At 46.4% G+C, this 21,613-nt stretch overlaps 1 protein-coding gene across 1 annotated transcript in view; it reads left to right on the forward strand.

Moving 5' to 3' along the window:
- Positions 1 to 19,996, forward strand: part of Slc6a5 (solute carrier family 6 member 5) — a 44,639-nt gene extending 24,643 nt beyond the window's left edge. The window contains exons 10-16 of the mRNA XM_055608358.1: positions 2,187 to 2,311; positions 6,075 to 6,187; positions 7,056 to 7,187; positions 8,818 to 8,917; positions 11,818 to 11,918; positions 16,990 to 17,157; positions 19,841 to 19,996. Coding sequence (XP_055464333.1) covers positions 2,187 to 2,311; positions 6,075 to 6,187; positions 7,056 to 7,187; positions 8,818 to 8,917; positions 11,818 to 11,918; positions 16,990 to 17,157; positions 19,841 to 19,996 — 895 coding nt within the window. The remainder of the gene's footprint in view (positions 1 to 2,186; positions 2,312 to 6,074; positions 6,188 to 7,055; positions 7,188 to 8,817; positions 8,918 to 11,817; positions 11,919 to 16,989; positions 17,158 to 19,840) is intronic.
- The last annotated feature ends 1,617 nt before the right edge of the window (positions 19,997 to 21,613 follow it).

The raw sequence follows: 21,613 nt of genomic DNA on the forward strand, positions 1-21,613 counted from the left end.
GAAGGACAGGTGCCAGACTCAGGGTGCACAATTCAGCCCATAATGCCTGGAAGGAAGGTGCCAGACTCAGGCATTTGAGCAGTTTTGGTCGTACTGCTCAACAGCTGCCGAGCAACTGATCTGGACGCCATCGAGGGTAAAGCATTGCGTGTGCCTCAAAGGACACGGGCTCCGTGGCACTGCAGCAAGGACCTAGACAGAGAGGGAGAGAGTTGACTCAAATTCTCTTCCACTACCAACTAGTCCACAGCCCTCCCTTGGTTCAGTTTGCTCTTTAGGGAGCGCAGGGGTTTGCAGGGCAGATGTTTCTTCACCCTTGCGTTGCACCAGGCAGAGGGAACTGCAGACAGCACCTTGTACTGTGGTCACAGCCCCTGAAAGAGAGAGGTGAAGTCATTGTTACCACTGTAGTCAGAGCGGAAGGGGGTGAGGGTGAGCTGCTCAGGGTCATTTTAAGTTCTGCACCAAGCTTACTAGCAGCCAGGTATGGCGATCATAGGGCCACCCTTGGATGAGTAATTGGGTCATAGGAGCTACCATGGGAAATATGCTTTCACTCAAAATTGCAAGTGGTTGCCACAACAGAGAGACAGACAGAGACAGAGAGGGACACACATAGAGACAGAAAGAGAGAGAGAGGAGGAGGAGCGAGAGGAAGAGGAAGAGGAAGACTAAGATTTCAAGACAGGCCCAATGCTCCATCTGTCTGTGACCTCACATTTGAGTCTGGGGCAGGCTGAGAACCCCTGGCCATGTCACCAGCAGAAGGCTCTAGAGCAGTGATTCTCAACCTTCCTATTGCTGTGATCCTTTAATACAGTTCCTCACTTGTGGTGACCTCCAACCATAAAATTGCTTTAGTTGCTACTTATTAACTGTACTTTTGCTACTGTTATGAATCATAATGTAAATATTTTTGGAGATGCAGTTTTTTTGTCAAAGGGGTCATGACCCACAGATTGAGAACCACTGCTCTAGAATGGAGGCAGTGATGCCTGTTTCTATTGTTTTCCTATTGTTTCTCTTGCCCTTCTTAGCCCTGTGACCCCCTAGCCCCAGCCTGCCCTCATAATCCTGATGTCATTTCAGTGTCCCACTGCATACTGGGTTCCTGTCTCAGAGATCTCCAAGATCCCATTACCTCCTTTTTTACTGTGATGGCTGGATTATCTCCTATCATGATCTAGTCATTTCGAGCAATCATTACAAAAATACTTTATGCTTGTTAATTTATAAACAATGGGAAATTATTGCTCATATTTGTAGAGTTTGGGACTCCAAGGCCAAGGTGCTGGAAGAATCTCCCTCCGAGCTTCACACACCAGTGGAAGGGCAGCACGCCTCTCACAGCCTCTCTCACAAAGGCGTCCTATTCATGGGGTGAACCATTCTTCCAAGGCCCTGCCTTGTGACCTGACCACACTGAGGACTGAGCTTCAGCATACTAATTTTAGGGTGACATTAGCATTTAGCCCTTGTGATTTAGCTATGCCCCTGTTCCAAGCATAAGAAACTAGAGCTTCCCCACAGGGGTCTTGGGTGGGGCTGTTATATAATGTATAATATTTTCTTAATTTTATGAGAATGTTATACAATGTATTTTGATCCCGTTCACCCCCTCCTCTCAAGCCCACCTGCTCCTTCCAACCTCCCTCCACTTTGTGTCTTTTTGTTGCTAGAAGAGATTATCTCATAGCAGACATCCTGGCTGTGACAGTCTTTCTCCTCCTTCTTCTGTGATGGTCTCTGAATCTTGGGTCTAGAGATTATGTTGTAGATGTATCAGCTGGGAAACTGGAGACCGACACTTCACAGTTGTTCTCTGCATCTTGACCATTTGTGGTTTTCTCCACTGGGCTCCTCTGTTGAAAACAGAACAGTCTTTGAGGAGAGGTGAGGGCTACACATTTATCTGTGGAAACAAGGATGAGTATTTAGAATACAGTTAGAAATTATACTGGCTTAGAGAAGTGGCATTTGAGTCTTTTGGGGTGTTTTGGGTTGCCAGAAGGGCATCTGTGCTCAGAACTGCTTGCTTCTTTCTTTGGCTGTATATATGTATGCAGACTATGTCTCCACAGGTGGACACACATGCACATGGATACACATGGCTCACATTTGTCCTTCTCTGTCCTCTCCCACTCACAGAGTTCACCTAATGTCAAGCTCTGATCTCTTCCTTCCAGGGACACGTTAATTGTAACCTGCACCAACAGTGCCACTAGCATCTTTGCTGGGTTCGTCATCTTCTCTGTCATCGGCTTCATGGCCAACGAACGCAAAGTCAACATTGAGAATGTGGCTGACCAAGGTACAGGGCAACTGTCACCTGCTGTTTCAGAACAGGCTCCTGGCCCGCCTCACGAACTCCTGATTTACACTTGCCAGGAACTGGGATGGATGGAAATGGGGTGCTCAAGTGTGTACTGGTCACTTGATAGAGTGACCAAGACATGCTCCAGTGGGAAGCTCTTCAGACTTAGAGCTGGCCTTCATAAGCCAGGGGTTGTTTTTGGTCTGTTTCTTCCTCTTCTGTTTTTTTGTTTTTCTTTTGTGTTCCTTGCTCTCTAAACCTGCCCCAGCCTGTGTTGGTTAGGGCTGTGTCTGGGATAACTGTTAGACACAAGCAGGCGATTCATTAGGCAGCCCATTGCTGCACTGGTGTCCTCGGCCGACCATAGTGCTGTAGAAACCGAGTGCTGACACTTAATGAGCTCAGACTTCAGGGACGCTTGTCCTTACGAAGCACTTTCCTAATTGTTAGGTCAAGTCTGTTCTTAAGGCTCTCTGCTTAGATAGCATTGCAGACCTGCAGTCTTCTCCAGAGTGAGTGGAAAGCTGGGTGGTGGTGATGGTGGGGGAGCCGGAATAAATGTTTACACTGCACCCAAACAATGCTAACATTTGCATAGTGCTTTTGAGTTTGTAAGGAGCTTTCATTTCAGCACATTTAACTTGTAGTTCCAGGGCAGCATTTGCAGAAGGAACATTTAAGATTTTTATTAACTTTATTTCTACTCCACCTGGTTCTACAGAGGATTAGGGTCTTGAAAGTCTGTGGCCACTGGGGGCCTTCATTTCGGAGATTGCTGATGATTCTGGTCAGATTCTGACCAGCACAGAGACTTCAGTGTCTCTATGAGGCATGACCATGAGCCCCAGACCCTCCAGAAGGTGGGGGCTTGCCTGGCAGCTCTCTTGCAGTGGCTCCCTGTGGTTCTGAGCAGACACAGAGGAGAGCCATGGTCACCTCTTGGGAGGGCTGTCCCAGTCTCTTCCTGCTCACCAGGTATAGTTGATCACTGCTTCCGTTTGTGCCCGCAGAGCCTCAAAGAGTGACGGTTCCAGCATGTCTTAGGGGTGTCATTAACTCTCCCCGGAGACAGTGAGAGCCCCCAGGGGTGACATTGTTCGTATCAGTGAGCTGTGCAGTGCTTTCTCCTGATTGAGAATTCTCCAAATTGCTGTGAGGCAGGAGATGCCGAGAAGGCCTTCTTTTCCTCAGGCACAGAGCCACCCCCAGCTGTTCTGTAACCTCAATTTCTTGCAGCAGAGTCATCGAGGCCAATAGTTTCTGCCCTACTTTCTAGACTATCTGAGACGTTTCACTTAAAAAAATAAAACAAAAAACTATCTTGTTGAAAATCAGTATATGAACTGACAACTGGAGACACACAGGCCACTTAGGCTAGCTGCCCTGAGCTGTCTCCTGTCCCAGCAGGGTGAAGGAGGTCTCATTAACACCCGGATGGAAATTTGCATATCTTCCACGTGCAAAGCAGCAGAAATTTCCAGCATGCCCCTCTGAAATTCCCTTTCCTGCAGCTGTTCACTCCGCTGTCCCTTTCACAGGAAGACGATCTCACCTAACTCAGGCCAGGGGATGGTGGGGCTCATTCCCCAGCAGGGTATCAATGAGTACTGAGACCTGGTCCCAAACCCCTCGTGAGGCTCACATGTAATCTTTTAAACATTTTTTATTATATATTTTTAATTGCTTTTTATTTTTGAGATTATAACATAATTACACAATTCCCGCCCCCCCCCTTTCCATATACCTCTTTCAAATTTATGGTCTCTTTTTAGTAATTGCTTTTGCTTGCAGATATGTTCATGTTTACACATGTACATACGTAACCTGTTCGGTCTGCATAATGTTACTTGTATGTATGTTTCCAGGGAAGAAAGACCATTTGGTATTGGATAACCAGTTGATGTGCTCTTTCCTGGGGAAGACTATTTCTCCTGCTCTCAGCATTCCTCAGTTGCTTGTAGTTTTTCTTTTTTTATTCTGGTTGGAGCCTCATGATCTCTCCCCTGTCTTCTTTGGAATGTCTGTTGTTGTCCCTCGTTCAGCTCGTGTTTAGGCAGTCATGTTGCTGAGCCTTTAGAGGTGCAGCTCACACACATTTTTATCTGTTCTTCCTAAGTATGTCTCCCCTTACCCCAAGGAGGCTCTGCAGGATGTGTGCAGGTCTGATGATTGGGGTCAGCTTCCCTCCAGCCTCGCTGAGCAGTATCAGCCATCCATGTGCAGGACAGCTGCTGATCCAAACACTGGCCACTGTGCTAGGATTGTCACTCAGAGGTAGCTTCATACTTAGGCTGATTGCTTGCAGTGACCACTTCTTCCTCAGGGAGGTTCCTTCAGTGTCTCTGAGGCATGACCATGAGCCCAGGCCCTCCAGAAGGTGGGGGCTTGTCTGGCAGCTCTCCTTCATTGTGGCTCCCCGTGGTTCTGCGTAGACACAGAGGAGAGCCAAGGTTATTGACCTCCCTTCAAAGCAGTAACACCCAAAGGATAGATGGAGGTCAAACATCACAGTTAAGTTACGTGATGGCAACCCTCTCAGGGATTTTGTGTCAGCTTCCCTGGCTGGCTTTCTAGGGCTGTGTTTGAGGTCTCAACTGTAGTTTAATATAGACTTTTCTTTTATGGTTCACATTAGGAGCCTGTAGAAAGCTGGCTCTTCAGTCTGTTCAATAAATGTATAGGACACGGGGTATCTTAGGCCTTCACAATTTTATATTTTAAACACCCGGAGGCCTAATGGAACATTAGGAACCAACAACCCAATAAATTCCAATTTAAAAAAGTACTGTTATGCAGCCTGGAGAAATGGCTCAGCAGTTAAGAACACTTGTTCTTTCAGAGGACCAGAGTTCAATTCCCAGTGCTTATGTCCTGCAGCTCACAACTGTCTGTTACCCAGCCCCAGGGGAGCTGATGCCCTCTTCTGGACACTGGGCACCTGTGTGCTAAGAAAACTCAAGCTCAGTCCGCATCCCCTTTCCGACAGCCTGTGGTACTCTTAGAAAGCCATTGCCCAAGGGCTCTGCTCTCTCTCTAATTTCAGTAGTTTTCTGTATGAGTTATCTTCCTCCTCACTATGACAAAATAACACTTAACAAATGCAACTTAAAGGAGGGAGGGTTTTTCTGGTTCATGGTTTGAGGGGATGCATTCCTCATGGTGGGGAAGGTATGATGACAGCTACTTGCTGCATCTGGTCACTTTGCCTCTGCAGTCAAGAAGCAGAGGAGAGAGAGAGAGAGAGAGAGAGAGAGAGAGAGAGAGAGAGAGAGGCTTATGCTCATCTCACTTTCTCCTCCTTATTTAGCCTGGGACCCCAGCTCATGGATAGTGCCACTCATGCCAGTTGGCCCAACATAGAGACTGTCTCACAGACATGCTCAGAGGATTGGTCCCTAGGTGACTTTAGATCCTGTCACGTTGAAAAAACTGATCTCCAAATTATCCCATTTCATCCCAGTTGTGAGAAACAAAGCTGTCTTCAGACACTGCCAGGTACCCCTCAGGGCTCAATTGTCAGCAATTCTACTAGAGGGTAACAATTATCTTTGCCTCCAGTTCAAATAAAAGGATGCAGTTTCTTAATATTTGCATGGGAGGCAGCATGGTCTAATTAGCAGAGATGGGCACAAATAAGAGACAGTGAAAAGAATCTCAGACATGTAATAGTTCAGGATCTCAGTGGAGTGAAGGTTTGTGGGCTCTGAGAGAGGGGCTTTGAGCTGGGCTTCTCTGTCACTATCTCTCTTGTTTTTTCTAGGGCCAGGCATTGCATTTGTGGTTTACCCAGAAGCCTTAACCAGGCTGCCTCTCTCTCCATTCTGGGCCATCATCTTTTTCCTGATGCTTCTCACTCTTGGACTTGACACTATGGTGAGTCCCTGTCCCTCCCACCTCTGCCCCTCCCCCTTTAAAGACTCCACTTTCCATGATCCCAGGTCCAGCCTGCAGGAAAGACTTAGGCTCACATTGAGGCTTTTCTTGAGTAATGTCAGGATGGCGGGGCATTTGTCTAGAGTCATGGTAACTTTGTGTGTGTGTGTGTTTAAGACAAGATCTTAATATGTAGCCTAAGCTAGCCTTGAACTCCTTAGCCCATTTCGTCAGCCTCCTGAATTACACATGTGTGCCACCACACCCAACTTAACCTCACATGTTTGGTGATCATGTGGTGATCATGGTGTGGAGGAGCATTCCTCTCTCCTCCATTCCCTCTCTTTGATCTCTGTGCCAAGTTTAGCCTGCACCATCCCCTCCTTGGCATCATTTCGCCAAAGTGAATTTTGTAGGGCAGCAAAAGGGATGATAATATGAAGTCAATTTTAGGAAAATTGCTTCGAGGCTGAACCTACTACAAATCATGCTGACAGGTGCTCAGAGTTTAGTCACTGGGTGCAAAGAGGGCTCTTCCTCAAGTAGGAGATCAAATGGTGGATAACTAGAGGAGAGGAATTTGCATCTCATGAATACAAAACGAAGCTAAAATGTCCTGGTGGATGATTGTAGTGCCTTCTCCAGGGGCTGGAGGTAAAACTTCTGAAGCTCATGCATTGCTGGAGTTCTCCTGACTTTGTGTGTTGGCATCCAGTAAGGTCATTTAGACCCATCAAAGGAATGGCACCATAAAACCCAGCCCTAACCCAAGCACAGCCTTCTCTAGCGACACACACAAAGGACTTTGGAGGGTGGTTATGAGGGGGGACAGCTGAGCTTGAATGCTTTGTTCCTGGTACTGTTTCAGTTTGCCACCATTGAGACCATCGTGACCTCCATCTCGGATGAGTTCCCCAAGTACCTGCGCACACACAAGCCTGTGTTCACCCTGGGCTGCTGCATCTGTTTCTTCATTATGGGATTTCCGATGATCACACAGGTGAGCGCCCTCTGTGTGTGGCCAGACACCGTGGGGGATGCATGATAACTGCCCAGGGATCACTCGAGGGTAGGAGCCTCCTGTGCACAGGTGATCATGGGTCAGGTGGGAGATGTGCGATGGCTGTCTGTCTGCAGTCAGCTGGGAGCCTGCAGCCATAGCCTGCTGTCCTGTGCTGGCAGTCTATTGGTGTGTTCTTATTTCTCAGACTTCACACACAGAGCCAAATCACTGCCATTTCCATTGATGGCAGGATTCAACAATGATTCTGACCACACAGGGAAATATGTCATCTTGGCTTCTAGCAAGGCCCCTAGAATCTTCATAATTGAGATGTAGTCTTCTTGAGCCAACAAGACAGGTGTATCCTACTTAATGGTAACAGAACCAGCCGGTGAGGTAGCTCGGGCTTGGAATCCCAGCACCCGGGGAGGCAAAGGCATGTGGTTTCTCTGTGAGTTCAAGGGCAGCCTGGTCTACAGAGCAAGTCCAGGATAGCCAAGGCTACACAGAGAAACCCTGTCTCAAAAACAAAAACAAAAAACAAAACAAAACAAAACAAAACCAGAAGCGGGAACATTTAGATTTATCCACCAGTATATTAATTACTATATATAAGCACTAATGTCACTTGAGTTTTTTCCTAGTCCTGAAAGTGTTAGCAAATTGCATGGTGATACTTAGGGCATACAGAGTACTTGTTCTCTCTGTGACTATGAACAACCCATTTGTCTGGGCCTTAGTTCTTGAATCTATAAAGTGATGGAGGAATGAGATGCTCTCCAAGCCTCATCTGTCACAGGGAAACTTAAAGAGCAGGGTAGAGAGAGAGAGCAGAATATGTGAAGAAGGCCCACTGTATTAGTCAGAGTTCTCTAGAGAAACAGAACTGAGAGGTATCGGCTTATGCCATCTGTTCAGAGTGGTCCACACCAGTTGTCCCGTGCTTGAGGACCAGAGAATCCAGTAGTTGCTTGGTCCACGAGGCTTGGTGCCTCAAGCAGTCTCAGTCTGGTGCTGAAGACCTGGAAGCTTCCCGGAGAGCTGGGTTCACCCTGGGAGTCCGGAAAGGCTGCTTATGAAATCAGCGAAGGAGTTGGTGGCAACAGGTACATTACTCTGGGGTGAGAGGGAAGGCCAAGAGCTTGAATACTCTTCCTCCTTCTGTGATCTTCTACATCTGGGCACTACATGTAAAAGGGTGAGTCTTCCCAGGCAAAGTAAGGTTTCAGAAAAGTTCCTCAGTGAGGCTACTGCTCAATGATTCTAAAGTAAATTCACATCCATAGCTAAAGGTCACCTGAGGGTCAGTCAAGCGCATCTGCATGGGTAGAAGTGGTCATTGACAGCTCACAGCAAACAAGTAGCCAGGCAGCTGCTCATAGCTTTCTTAGACGTTGATCTTTGCCTTGGAAAAAATAAGATATTAAGCCAGCTGTTTGTGCTTGCTTTACTGATCACTGTACAGGCCATTGAGGGATGTCCTGCCAAGTCTATTTTACATGACTAGTCCAGGTGTACATTCCTGCTATGGGGCAGGGAGGATTCTGAAACTGCTGCTCCTCTGGAGGGAGAAGAGGAGCCTGGCCAAGGGGTCCTATTTGATGGTGGCTTTTTTCTCTCCTGCTAGGGTGGAATCTACATGTTTCAGCTTGTGGACACTTATGCTGCCTCCTATGCCCTTGTCATCATTGCCATATTTGAGCTTGTTGGCATCTCCTATGTGTATGGTAAGGAAACGCTCTGCCTATTGCCAAAAAAGAACCAGAGTGTATGGCAGGCCTTCCTGGAAAGTATGTTCACCATACTTAAAGGATTTCAATGCCTCTCTTTCTGAGCTTGCCTCAGGATCACTGCGGTGAAATTGAAGGAGAAATCAAAGGTGACTGGTGGCGAATCTTAGCAGCGTGTGCAAGAAAATTGCAGGACTTGACCTTGGGTATGGTCAATGCCTGTGTCCAGTGACCAGATAAAGAAGGAGGACTCCTTTGTTGATGTAATGTTATCCTTAGCGTTGGTGATGTCAGTGGCCATGTGCTTGAAGGTGGCTCCTGCTAGTCCCAGGGTACCAAAGGCCACTGGATCGCAGAGCCTTCCAACCACGATAAGCCCATTCGGAACTTGCCACAGTGTGTCTAAGTCCCAGGTTTTCCCTGCAAATTCTCAGTTCCTTAATGGTTTGCTTGTTCTGCCATCACCATAGCAACATGCATCCCATCTACTGGAGCTATCATCAAGGATACAGGATGGCAGCCACCAGATGTCATCTCTGCCCTTTGTGTATAAGTGTTTGTCTTGGAGGTCACACCACGGGGCCTCCTGGTCAGTCTGCCCAGTTTGGCTCAGGTAACTGTGAGTCCTAGACATCTTCGAATGCTCACTGGATTAAGAGGCCTTGTAGCATGGGGATAAAACTTTCAAGGTTCAATGATCTAATTGTATTGCAATCCCCCAAAGAGATAGTAACTTGTTCTAAGAGAAAAGTAAGTGACATGAATTGCTTGAAATTGAAGATACAGGCGCTCCCAGACCATCATTCGAGGAGACCAGAAGTGTCTGCAGAGTTCTGTCCTTCAAATCGAGGACAACACACTCCCAACTGCTGTGTGTCCTGTGGACAAGTGTCTCAGTCTCAAGTGATTGTTAGAGTACTGAGAGATATGCAGCAGTTACTGGCTTTCCTGGAAATCTCATTAAAATAAAAGAGAAAAAAATAGAGCAGAAAATCAGAGTAGAAAATGGAACTCTTTCATGTAAAACGTGGGTGCCCTAAAAAACAGGAAGAGGCTACAATCGTTAATTAAAAAGAATTGCCAGGCATGGTGGCACACACCTTTAATTCCAGCACTTGAGAGGCTGAGGCAGGTGGCCAGCCTAGTCTACAAAGTGAGTTCCAGGACAGCGGGAGGACTACCCATAGAGACTGTACTTTGAAAAACCAAACAAACAAACAAATCATGTGTAGTATAGTGTATATGTGGGTCTGAGACTGGTGTGAGCACCAGCACAGTGCCCATAGCGGTCAGAAGAGGACACTGGGTCCCCTGGACCTGGAGTTACAGATGAGCCACCTGGTGCGGGTGCTGGGAGTCCATCGCTGCTTCTCTATAAAAGCTGTCTGTGCTCTTAAGCACAGAGCCAGCACTCCAGGCCCACAATTACTTTCAGATGGAAGTTGAAGAGAAATTTTTATAAGACTAGAGATCATCTTCTCACTGCAGGGAGAATTTAGTTCCTGGAAAGAGGAGGGGCTTTCTTTGCAGCCCATCTGCAACCAGGCCTACGGGGCGAAGGATATTCCTTTTACCTGTTTCCTGGGTGCTAATTGCCACAAAAGGCACATTTGCAAATGTGCTTTCTTGTAGAACAGGCCTGTTTGTCCAGGCTTGAAAACAATTAACCAGACACTTTTTAACATGTCTAATTTTAGAAGTTAATTGTCTTCCCCCCCAAACCCTAAGCAAATCTGGTTGAGAAGGTATAAGAAAACCGGAAACACTTCAGTCTTTGGGCTATGCTAATTTTCCTGGGCCTCCATTAACTGCTATTTAATTTTTTTATGGCCATACTAATTTGTGGTTCTGTGACCAGCATATCGGGGCTCCCCCTCTCTGTGAGGAACGCATCTTGAATATACCTGGATAAGTTTTTAGACATTCCCAATACAGCAGTGGTTATCAACCTGTGGGTTTCGAGACCTTGAGGGGTCAAACAACCCTTTCACAGGAGCCACCTAAGACCTTCAGAAAACACAGATATTTACATTACAATTCATAGCATTAGCAAAAATTACAGTTATGGAGTAGCAACAAAAAATGTTATGGTTGGGAATCACCGCAACACGAGGAGCTGTATTATACAGTGGTGGCGGCACTAGGAAGGTCAGGAACCATGCCAATACAGAAACCTGCACTCAGGAAGCTGTTGTTTGAACCCAAAGTTCTGAGGGGGTTCCACTTCTGATGTCAGTGCCTTTCCTCCAAAGCAGTGTTCCAAGCTCCTCCTAAACTAAGGTTGCTGGGAGGACGGCTGTGCCGGGCTGGGTGAAGGGCCGCCTCCTTACATTTTACTTTAGTGAAGTTTCTGAGAGGCCAGGAAGACACGGCCATTCAGTTCCAGCTGAGTGTGTGATGGGCACTTGGAGTTTACATTGGTTTCACCTGTATGCATCAACACACACACCAGGCAGAGCTAAGTGGATGCAATGGAAGTGCTCTTAGGGTGAAAGACACAAATCCAGCTCACAGAGACTCTTGCTAAGTGCTGCGCCATCTGTAGTATGGTTTCTTGGTTTACCAAAATCCTTTTCCCTGCCAGACTTGTCAGCAGGGTACCAAGCCATATGCATGCACATGCCGCTGCCAACACCTGGACTAAAGTCTGGGACGTTGCCATGGCAGCTTTGAACCTCACAGCAGAGAGGGTTTAGTATCTATTTCAGCGTTCAGTTAGCCCAGTGTTCCTAGCAGGGAGTCATCTGCCTGATGGTTTCCTGTGCAATGAGGGTTACTTTGACCTCAGCTGGGTTCTTCCTTAGCCAAGGTTCTTAAGCAAGGGGCCCTGCCTGGTGACTTCCCCTTCCTGCCCCTGCCCTCTGCACCTCGCACATGGTTTTGCTGTCTCTTTGCAGGCTTGCAGAGGTTCTGTGAAGACATTGAGATGATGATTGGATTCCAGCCCAACATTTTCTGGAAAGTCTGCTGGGCGTTTGTCACACCAACTATTTTAACCGTAAGGGCTGAATGCTTTCTCTCACAGACACTGCCTAGAATGCACGCCAGTGTTTTACCTTTGAACTTATGTGCACCTCCCTGGGGAGCTGGTGGGATGGGTATTGGCTTTGCCTTCCACCTGAGTAAATGGAAGTTCAGAAAGGTCAAGCGACTTCCCTCCAGGCACCTACCTGGTCAGAGGCTGAGCTGGAATTGATTCTGTGGAGAACATGCCCTTTATATCTATCTGCCTTGTGTGCTAGCAGACAGCAGTCAGCGGCCATGTAGACCACACACCTGCTGTGGCTCAGTTTCTGTTCTAGGTGATTTACATATAGAGCCTCCTCTCTCAGTAGCCCTGCCAGGCTGCCGTAATTGCCTCTGTATTGCAGAAGGGGAAGGTCCTAATTTCTTTTTCAGTTGCCATGGTAAGATATACTGACCAAAACAACTCAAAGGACAAAAGGATTTATTTCTGCTTATAGTTCCAGGTTGTAGTTCATGCTATCTGGGAAGTCACAGTGGCAGGAGCTCAGAGGAGGTAGCTACCACTACAGTGAGGAGCAGAGAGAGATGAACGCAGCGTGTAGTCAGTGCCAGGCCAGCGTTTCACTCTTCAGAAAAGGATTGAGTCTGCTATTTCCTTACACGTGTGTACGTATGTCCGTGTGCGTGTATGTGCAGGTGCATGTGGGTGCCTGTAGAGTCCAGAAGATGGCATTGGATACCCTGGAGCTGCAGTTAAGGTGGCTGTGAGCTGGGAACCAAGCTCCAATCCTGTACAAGAGCAGCAAGTGCTCTTAACCCTGTGAGCTGTCTCTCCAGCCCAGACCTCTATAGCACAGATCCCTCTGCCTAGGGAATGAAGTTTCCACAGTGGACTGCATCGCCTCACATCCATTCACACAAGCACCACAACACCCCACAGGCATGCCCACGGGCCAGCCTGATCTAGGCAATCCTTCACTGAGCCTCTTTTCCAGGTAATCCTAGGACGTGTCAGATTGACAATTAAAGCTGATTATCACAGGAAACAGAAGCTTAGAGCTGTGACTAACCTAGCATTGAACGTTTAATAGTTAGCAACAACCTGGGCTCAAACCCACATGTTCTGTCTCCTAACCATTACGCAATGTATCTACAATTAATGTAGCTTTAATAAGGCTTTTATTGTTGATTCTATTGCTTTGGAGAGTCGTTTGTCAACCTCAAGTATGAGGATGCCTGTTTTGAGATTAACTGACATTGCCCTTCCTAGCGAACTGAGCGGTTCATGTGCCCATGGTCTGTACAGGGACTTCAACTCACACCTGTTACCCTCGTCATTGTGACAGAAACTGTCAGTGTGGCCTTGCTTTATTCCCCAAGTCAATTAATTAGCAGAGATTTGGTCTTTACCCTCCTCAGGCTTACCTTTTTCTCTCTCTGGCCGGAGGGGAGTCTTTTTAAGCAAGCCTAGAGGAAGTTGTCTGTAGTTTCTATTTAGCCCAGTAGGTGGCCCTAGAAACCAGATAAAGAGACAGCTTCGCTTAAGTTGCAGAATGGATAAAAGTAGGTGCAATGAAAATACATGTTTTCTTCATTTGCTTGCCTTTTTTTTTTTTCCCCTGTCAAACCATATCTTTCTAAAAAGCTAGAGGTTTAGACAGAAAATCCATTTTGTAGTCTTCTGCGTGGACACTGACAGCTTACTCACATCTATAAGGGTCCGTGGTCTGAAAAGTCCCACTGGAGTTGGAGCATGAGAACGGAAAAGTATTAAAGACAGATGTTCAGAGATGAAGTGTGTGTGGAGCAGGGCTTAGCTTGTGGGTGTGAAGATGCTGCCGCCACCTGTTGCCTGAAGATGATGTGTTAGCAAATCCTGACTCTAATGACTTGTGACCATCCCCTATTTCCACTCCTCGAGGCTAATTATCAGCTGAGTTGATGTTAGAATTAGTTTTAAATTCTGCCCCCCCCCCCCGTTCCCTTTCACCCCTGAAGAGGGTCAGAATTTTACCATGTTCTGAGGTAACACACGGCACTGGCATCTTCTTCCTGCTGCTGCTACTGCTGTGTGTGTGGAGGTGTGTTTCGAGGTAGACCCTTCACCAGCCTTGTCATTGAAGTTCACACCCGTGCTGCCTCCCCACCTTCCAGTTGTGTGTGCTTTGAGGCTCATAAAGGGTAAGAAACTTCTCTAGGTCACAAGGCCACAGAGCCAAAACTTTGCCTCTGAGGTGGGGGTGGCCTTCGAGCACATCCTTTGCATTCTGACAGTCTAGGTTCTCATCTCTGGGTACAGCATGGCCAGTTTGGGTTAAAATAGTCCTGTCTTCAGACTCAGGGAGAAGGAATTACAAGAACTTTTCTTTTTTTTCTTTCTTTTTATTTAATTTTTTATTAATTACACTTTATTCATTTTGTATCCCCCCATAAGCCCCTCCCTCCTCCCCTCCCGATCCCACCCTCCCTCCCCTTTCTGCATGCATGCCCCTCCCCAAGTCCACTGATAGGGGAGGTTCTCCTCTTCTTTCTGATCTTAGTCTATCAGTTCTCATCAAAAGTGGCTGCATTGTCCTCTACTGTGGCCTGATAAGGCTGCTCCCCCCTCAGGGGGAAGTGATCAAGGAGCAGGCCAATCAGATTATGTCAGAGGCAGTCCCTCTTCTCATTACTATGTAACCCACTTGGACACTGAACTGCCATGGGCTACACCTGTGCAGGAGTTCCAGGTCATCTCCACGAATAGTCCTTGGTTGGAGTATGAGTCTCTGGGAAGTTCCCTGTGTTCAAATTATCTTGTTCTGTTGCTCTCCTTGTGGAGTTCCTGTCCCTTCCAGCTCTTACTATTTCCCACTTCTTACATAGAATTCCATTCACTCTGCCCATCAGTTGGCCATCAGGCTCAGCATCTGCTTTGACAGTCTATACTGCAGAAGCTTTCAGAGGCCCTCTGTGGCAGGTTTCAAGGTTGTTTCCTGTTTTCTTCTGGCTTTCAGAGGCCCTCTGTAGCAGGTTCCAAGGTTGTTTCCTATTTTCTTTTTCTTCTGATGTCCATCCTCTTTGCCTTTCAGGATGGGGATTGAACATTTTAGTTAGGGTCCTCTCTTTTGCTTAGTTTGTTTAGATGTACTCTTTTTTTTTTTTTAATTTTCATTCTTGGAGAAGTTCCTCAGTTTGCTGTGGTTCACTAGATTTCATGTCAGAGGCCATGGAGATGCCCTAGGATGGTCTTGAGCAGATTCTCTGTGTCTGTGTTTGGAGCTAGGAATGCCATCAGTTCCACCATTAACACCAACCAGTGGGTCTCTGTGTCTGATTTGGTATCTGTCAGTCAAACGCAGGGTGGGCATGACTCGGTGGCTCAATTACCATCTCTTGTGGCAGAGCCCTCTCTAGAGCAGGTGTTCATCAAAGCTGACTTGGCAGGGGGAAATTCATGGCAAGCAATCAGCTTGTGCCTAAAGGTTTGATATGATATTTGCAGGAGTGAAAATGGGTGTCAAAGGTCTCAGCCCTCCCTATATTTTGCCATTTACCTTCGTACCATAGCTATCTTTGAGGTCCTGGTCTAGGGTAAGATTATGGGTTTAAATTACTTTAGGTCCTCTGAAATAAAACCCATCATTTTACTATGTGCCATCATGGATTTATGGAGCCATAAATATCCTCATGCAATTATCGTATGCATAGTCTGATCAAGTTACTGAGGAAAGCACACGCTTAGGCAGATGGATTGCTATTTATAGAGTAAATGAAACAGAGCAGCATGCTGTAATGACACTGGGCCATACTTCCAGTAGACTGGCTAATAAATCCTATGATTCCAGGAGCAAAAGTTGCCAAAGGGGCTAACATAGACCTCACTCTCCATGGGAGCCTTATCTTCAGGCTCACATTGCTTTGAATCAACATATGAGCTCTTGTTGCGTCGAAAGAGACCCTGGCCCTGGCAGCCTGGGTGCTGCAGCAGTGCTGTGGATGTCTCGTGTTTGTGTAGGGTTTTTTCCTTCAAAAACACTCCTTCCTGCTCTTTTCTTTAATGTAATTTCCTCTAGTCATATTGTTATTCTACAGCTTAAGGTAGGAAGAGAAACGTAGAGATGGGGAAAGGACTTATGTGGATAATTCTAAGCTTATGCTGCCACAGGCAGGAAAAAATACACATGTTCTCAGGAAATGGTCCCTACAGGCTGAGCTGGAGAGTCAGAAGCCTGGCTCCCTATACAGGGGCCTGTGTCTTTAGCACATGCCTTTCAAGCCAAGCCTTTGGATGGATCTCAGAGCTGTTGCCAGTCAACAGTGATAGTAGATGATGGGAAAACCCCAAATTGTGACCTTTTAAAAATGAGGAAGGAGTCTGAAGTAAATGCCAGACATCTGTTCCCAGAAAACCCCAGCACTATATACATGGTGTGACATAAGGCCATTTTGTAGCTGAGAGGTCTGAGGGGTCCCGCAGCTCATGAGCAGTAGAGCCAGGTCTCCGGACTCACTGGGTCGATGCTGTTCACCTTCAGCCAGTGGAGGGGGCTGCACCCCCACATCTTTCTAAAATGGCTTATCATAGGACTGTACCTCTAGATCAGTCACCTCTGGGTACAGCTTAGGGTCTCACACAGCCAACTTCAGAGGTAGCTTCAACATGTTGGCTGTTCCTTGCTCAAGGAGGAAGCCAAGTGGATTCAGTGAAAGAGACTGAAAATATAAATTAAACACACCTCCCCCCATTATAACAAGAGCTTTCTTATCAATGATAGTGCACACAGTCTCTTCAGAATTCCCAGCTGCCACCTGCCCCAGTCAGTTACCGTGCTGTGTTCTCTTGGGGTGAGGGTGGGGGTTCCTTGTACATGCCCACACCCCACTGACTTCCTATGAGAGGACAAACACAGGAGCAATAGCTGAGTGCAGGTTTGCCACCTTCATCGTCTTGGGCATTTACTTTCTTGACTTGGAAAATCCCTTTTCAGATGGACAAGGGTATACACAAGATGAGGTAGTCGGAATGAAAGTGTGAGCATGTGGTGGGGTTCAGCATGTTCGTGTTGAATGAATGAATGACTCACACCATCACCCTAATGTACCTTTCTCTTCTCTCCCAGTTTATTCTTTGCTTCAGCTTCTACCAGTGGGAGCCCATGACCTATGGCTCTTACCGCTACCCTAACTGGTCCATGGTGCTCGGATGGCTGATGCTCGCTTGCTCTGTTATCTGGATCCCGATTATGTTTGTGATAAAAATGTATCTGGCTCCTGGCAGATTTATTGAGGTAATTCTTCTGGCCCCTTTTTTCCTCCTGCTAGCTTCTCCCAAGGGAGAGTTTTTAAAAGCTCTATGCATTAGAAACAAAACATTCGGTAAACGTATTCAAGAAGGGTACTGGGTGAGTAAATGACTCCGGTCGGCGCTGATTCTATTAAACCCATTTTTATTATGTATTATTCCTGTAATGCAGGAGCCCAGCCAATCGTCAGGCTGAGATATTATTGTGCTATTCCTCACTGTGCAGGCAGCCCTGGGATGGATGATCTGAAATGTCTCCTCTTTCCTAGAGCTTCCATGTCCCCTCCTCCTCAGTTGCTATTTACATCTTAAGTTTGTCTTTTAACCACACATAGGATTTGCTTTTTTTCTGGTGTTCCTTTTCCATCCAAGCCTCCTCCTTCTGAAATGTTTGTTGCCATTAAACTTAAAGTCACCACGACTGCCTATTGTTCCTGGGTTTAGTATGCCTGGTGAGCCATGTTAATTAAAATTTTATGACTCTCAGAGTGTCATATGTGACTCTCAGAGTGTCATATGCATTCCAGGACATAGTTAAAATGAGGGCAGGCTTGCATGTCCTTACCAACTCTAATAGTTTTCTATTGCTGCAATAAAACCATGACCAAAGGCAGCTTGGAGTTATTTCGTTTCAATATTCCCAGGTCATAATCCATCACCAAGGGAAGTCAAGGTAAGAACTCAAGGGAGGAATTTAGAGACAGAAGCTAAAGCAGAGGCCATGGAAGAGTGCTGCTTACCAGCTTGTTCTTTGTGGCTTGCTCAGTTTGTTTTCTTATATAACTCAAGACCATCTGCCCAGGAGTGGCACAGCCAGAGGGCTGGGGGCTGGGCCCTCCCACATCCATCATTAATCAAAACAGTGCCCCACAGACTTGCCTACAGGCCAGTCTGATGGAAGTTCCTCAGTTGACATTGCCTCTTTCTAGATGACTGTAGCTGGCCGAGATAGCTAACACATTAATCAATTCCTATGTGAACCCATTTCACTCTTGTCACAAAAATAACCTCTACCTTTCTCAGAGTGAATGGGACTGCTATTTGTTTCAGCCAGCACTGAAGAACCAGCTTTGGTTACTTATGGAAAGTCACTGTTCAAGCACACCTGTAATTGGAGCATTTGGGAAGTAGAAGTGGGGGGATCAGGAATTTAAAGCCGTCCTTAGCGCCATAGTGAACTTTAGGCTAGCCTGGGCTATAGGAAACTCCATCACAAATGAAAAAAAATTTTTTCTCAGGTGGTCTGAGAATTAATGAACTCTGCCTGCCTCCTGAAGGTATTTCGACCTTATCAACGCTGCCTGGGTCTGATGTAGAGGCTCCCTGGAGTCTGTCATAAATGCAGACAGTCAGGTTCTCACAACGGCATGGAGCTTAGGGAGACAGAAATTGTCCTGCTCATCTTCCAGTGGTTCAGATGCATTCTCGAGTTTGGGAGGCACCTAGAGCAAGGCAAAGAAATACCTGTTCCCTGGGGTGGAGAAAGGTTGTGTGAGGTCTGCCAAGAGGAAGAGGCTGGAGGGGAGAAGTGCTGTGGGGGTGAGGGCGTGGCCACTTGGTTGTGGGTCAGCAAGTAGCCGGTGTTTTTGTTTGTTTGTTTGTTTGTTTGTTTGTTTTCACTGACCTCCAGATGTAGATAAGTCTTCGTGCTGAAGTTGTACTCTGGTTTGCATCCCCAGAAATTTTTGTTCATTATCTTGTGGTGTAAATTAACTCTGGCCCCAACCACCCTCAGGGTGCTACCCCTCATGGCCACCTTCCCAGAACAGGACCCAGAAATCTTTTTTCCCAAACAGAGCCTGTTGTAAGTTCTGCCACTGCTGTTGTAGCCTGAGAGTCTCGGTTTAGTATGGCTACTTGGGGACACAAAGGTTGCAAGCTGGTGATTAAGGGGCCATTAAACCAACAGCCATCAGAACCAGATTTCCCTTTAATAGGTAATAAACAGGTAATTGTTCCCTCTTATATAGTCAGAAATAAGTTTTCTTTCTGTTTTTTTAACGTGTTTCTATCAGATCTTATTTTCTAGAAGGACTAGAGACACCTCCATTATTTTTAAGCTAACTTGTAAGAAATGGCGTTGCTGACCTGAGTCAGAAACATTTATTTTTGTAAACAGATAATTAAAATCTTTGTTTATGCTTGGTACTATATCTTTGCGGTTGGCTTTTTTTTTTTTTTTTTTTGGCCACTTGTATACTTTTAAGAAACACGCTATACAAAATCCAATTATTTTGATGTAGCAACCCATCATTGAGACTACACAACAAATGTCATTGAGCCCATGGCTTTTGCTCCTCTGGAGCAGAGGTAGAAGCTTGTGAGGTCTCTCCATGGTGGTGTGGGGAGATGTATAATTAAAATCTTGGCCCTTTGTCCTCTACTAATCTTGTGCAAGGCAAACATGGGACAATCATGAAGTTGCTTTCAGGGTGATGTAAGTAATTTCAAGCAAACCAAACTGACACTTGCTTTTCTGTCCTTGGCCTGGTTAATAAATGAGGGCTAGTCTTCCTGACTTTCTCCCTCATTGGTGGTGGTGGTGGGGCTCCAGGGTCCAGTGAGGAATCTGGAGCAGTGGTATCTTGCCTTTTGGAGACGACTGGGGTTGACATGGGGAGAAAGGTACATTCTCATTGTAACTGCACCTGTCTTTGACTTCTTTGCAGAGGCTGAAGTTGGTATGCTCACCACAGCCAGACTGGGGCCCGTTCTTAGCTCAGCACCGTGGGGAGCGCTACAAGAATATGATCGACCCCCTGGGGACCTCATCCCTGGGACTCAAGCTGCCAGTGAAGGATTTGGAACTGGGCACCCAGTGCTAGTCCAGCAGTGTGGATGGTTCTGTATTGCTCCTGGTCTTCCTGTCTGCCGCCTTCACACTTTCCCCAGATTTATTCCCAGTGTTCTTCTTTCTCCCCACACCTCGGTTCACAAGTGCATGAGAGTGTTCCATAGAAAAAGTAGGACATAGTGTAGCATGCTGTAGGGAAAGTCACACAGACCACTAGAGGTGCTGTCTGCCTGTGTCTGTGCTATCAGTCTCTGGAAGGCTTGGTCCCCCATCAGGCTGCTTCATTGATCCTGCAGGGGTGGGTTGGACAGAAGCGTGCTGGCAGGTACATGCTTTAGCAGTCGAGAAATTTCATTGTGTGATCTGATTGCGGGGAGCGGTAGGGCGTGAGGAGAATGCAGACTTTGAGGACTGTTGATTTGTATTCATTGCTGAGCTGGGCAATGCAGTGATCTCATTCAGAAGCTGAAAGTTCAGGTCAGGTGCATTTAGGGGAATGGCAGAGCTGGAGACTGTTCTGGAGGCAGACAGGGCTGGTAGGTAGATTTGGGCACCGCTGGGTGGTTTGGTTTGCATACCCATTTTCTTTATTTTGACCAAATATACCATGCATTTAGATGCTTCATCTCTCTATGCTGTGGATCTGAATGAAGGAACTCCATTCTCTTTTACCCCAGTCTTTCTCCCTCCCTTTGTTCCTTCCTTCTTTCTTTTTATTCCTCCTCCTTCTGTAATAATGACATTTGAGAGGTAATTCTTTGGGTGTTTTCTTTTACCCTCTGCACAAAAAGCCATGCTTTGACTTTTGCATGTCAACTTTTGTATCACTGTTCCATTTGCCATGATGTCTTTAGCATCACGGTTCAGGATCATGACATGCCTCCTGTCTCTTTGCCTCCAAATCACTTTCTATAAGCTGTAGATATGTTGTCTTTCAACCTATTGGAAACAAGACTTACCCCAGTTCTGTCTATATATTATATATACGTGGGACACAAACTCTTGAAAGATACTTCCTCAATTTTTGCTCCTTTCTCAGTAACAGTAAATGCCAACTGTGGCCATAGGGAAACCAGAGAAATGAAGAGGTTGGTAGAAAGCAACCCTGTTACTACTCATCCCTGTGGCTGTGCATCTTAGGTCACTGTATTTCCAGAACCTTCTGCTAAATACAGCTTAGTTAGGAGTAAGCCAGTCAACACTATAGCTTTTAAGACTGCGCTTAGCCAGTTCAGTTTCCAGAACTCCCTATCCACTGTGCTCAATGCCACTGCTCAGAGCACCATCTGCAGAGCCTGGCCAGGGCACACCCTATATTCTGCTGTCTCCTGAACAGGCATATACACAAATCTTTAATGGCGCTGTGTGCTCACGCAGTGTGTACACGCTGTGTGTAGTGGTGTTTTCTGACCTTATAAATATATTATGAATTACCACAGAGATGGCAAGTTTAGAGTAGCATAGTTGGGGCTTTTCAATTTTTTTCCCCTTACAGTCTTAATATCTCAACCTAAAATTGCTTCCTTTAGCAGAGACGGGGTTCAATCATTTTTGTATTAGCCTGTCTTCATATAACAGGGTCTCAGGTGAAGTTTTCAGTTCATATCTTGTATATTGATGTGACATTTTCATCCTGCACAATGGCGAT

The sequence above is a fragment of the Psammomys obesus genome, unplaced genomic scaffold (assembly GCF_907164565.1).
Source record: "Psammomys obesus unplaced genomic scaffold, mPsaObe1.curated_primary_1811, whole genome shotgun sequence".
Classification (NCBI taxonomy): Eukaryota; Metazoa; Chordata; class Mammalia; order Rodentia; family Muridae; genus Psammomys; species Psammomys obesus.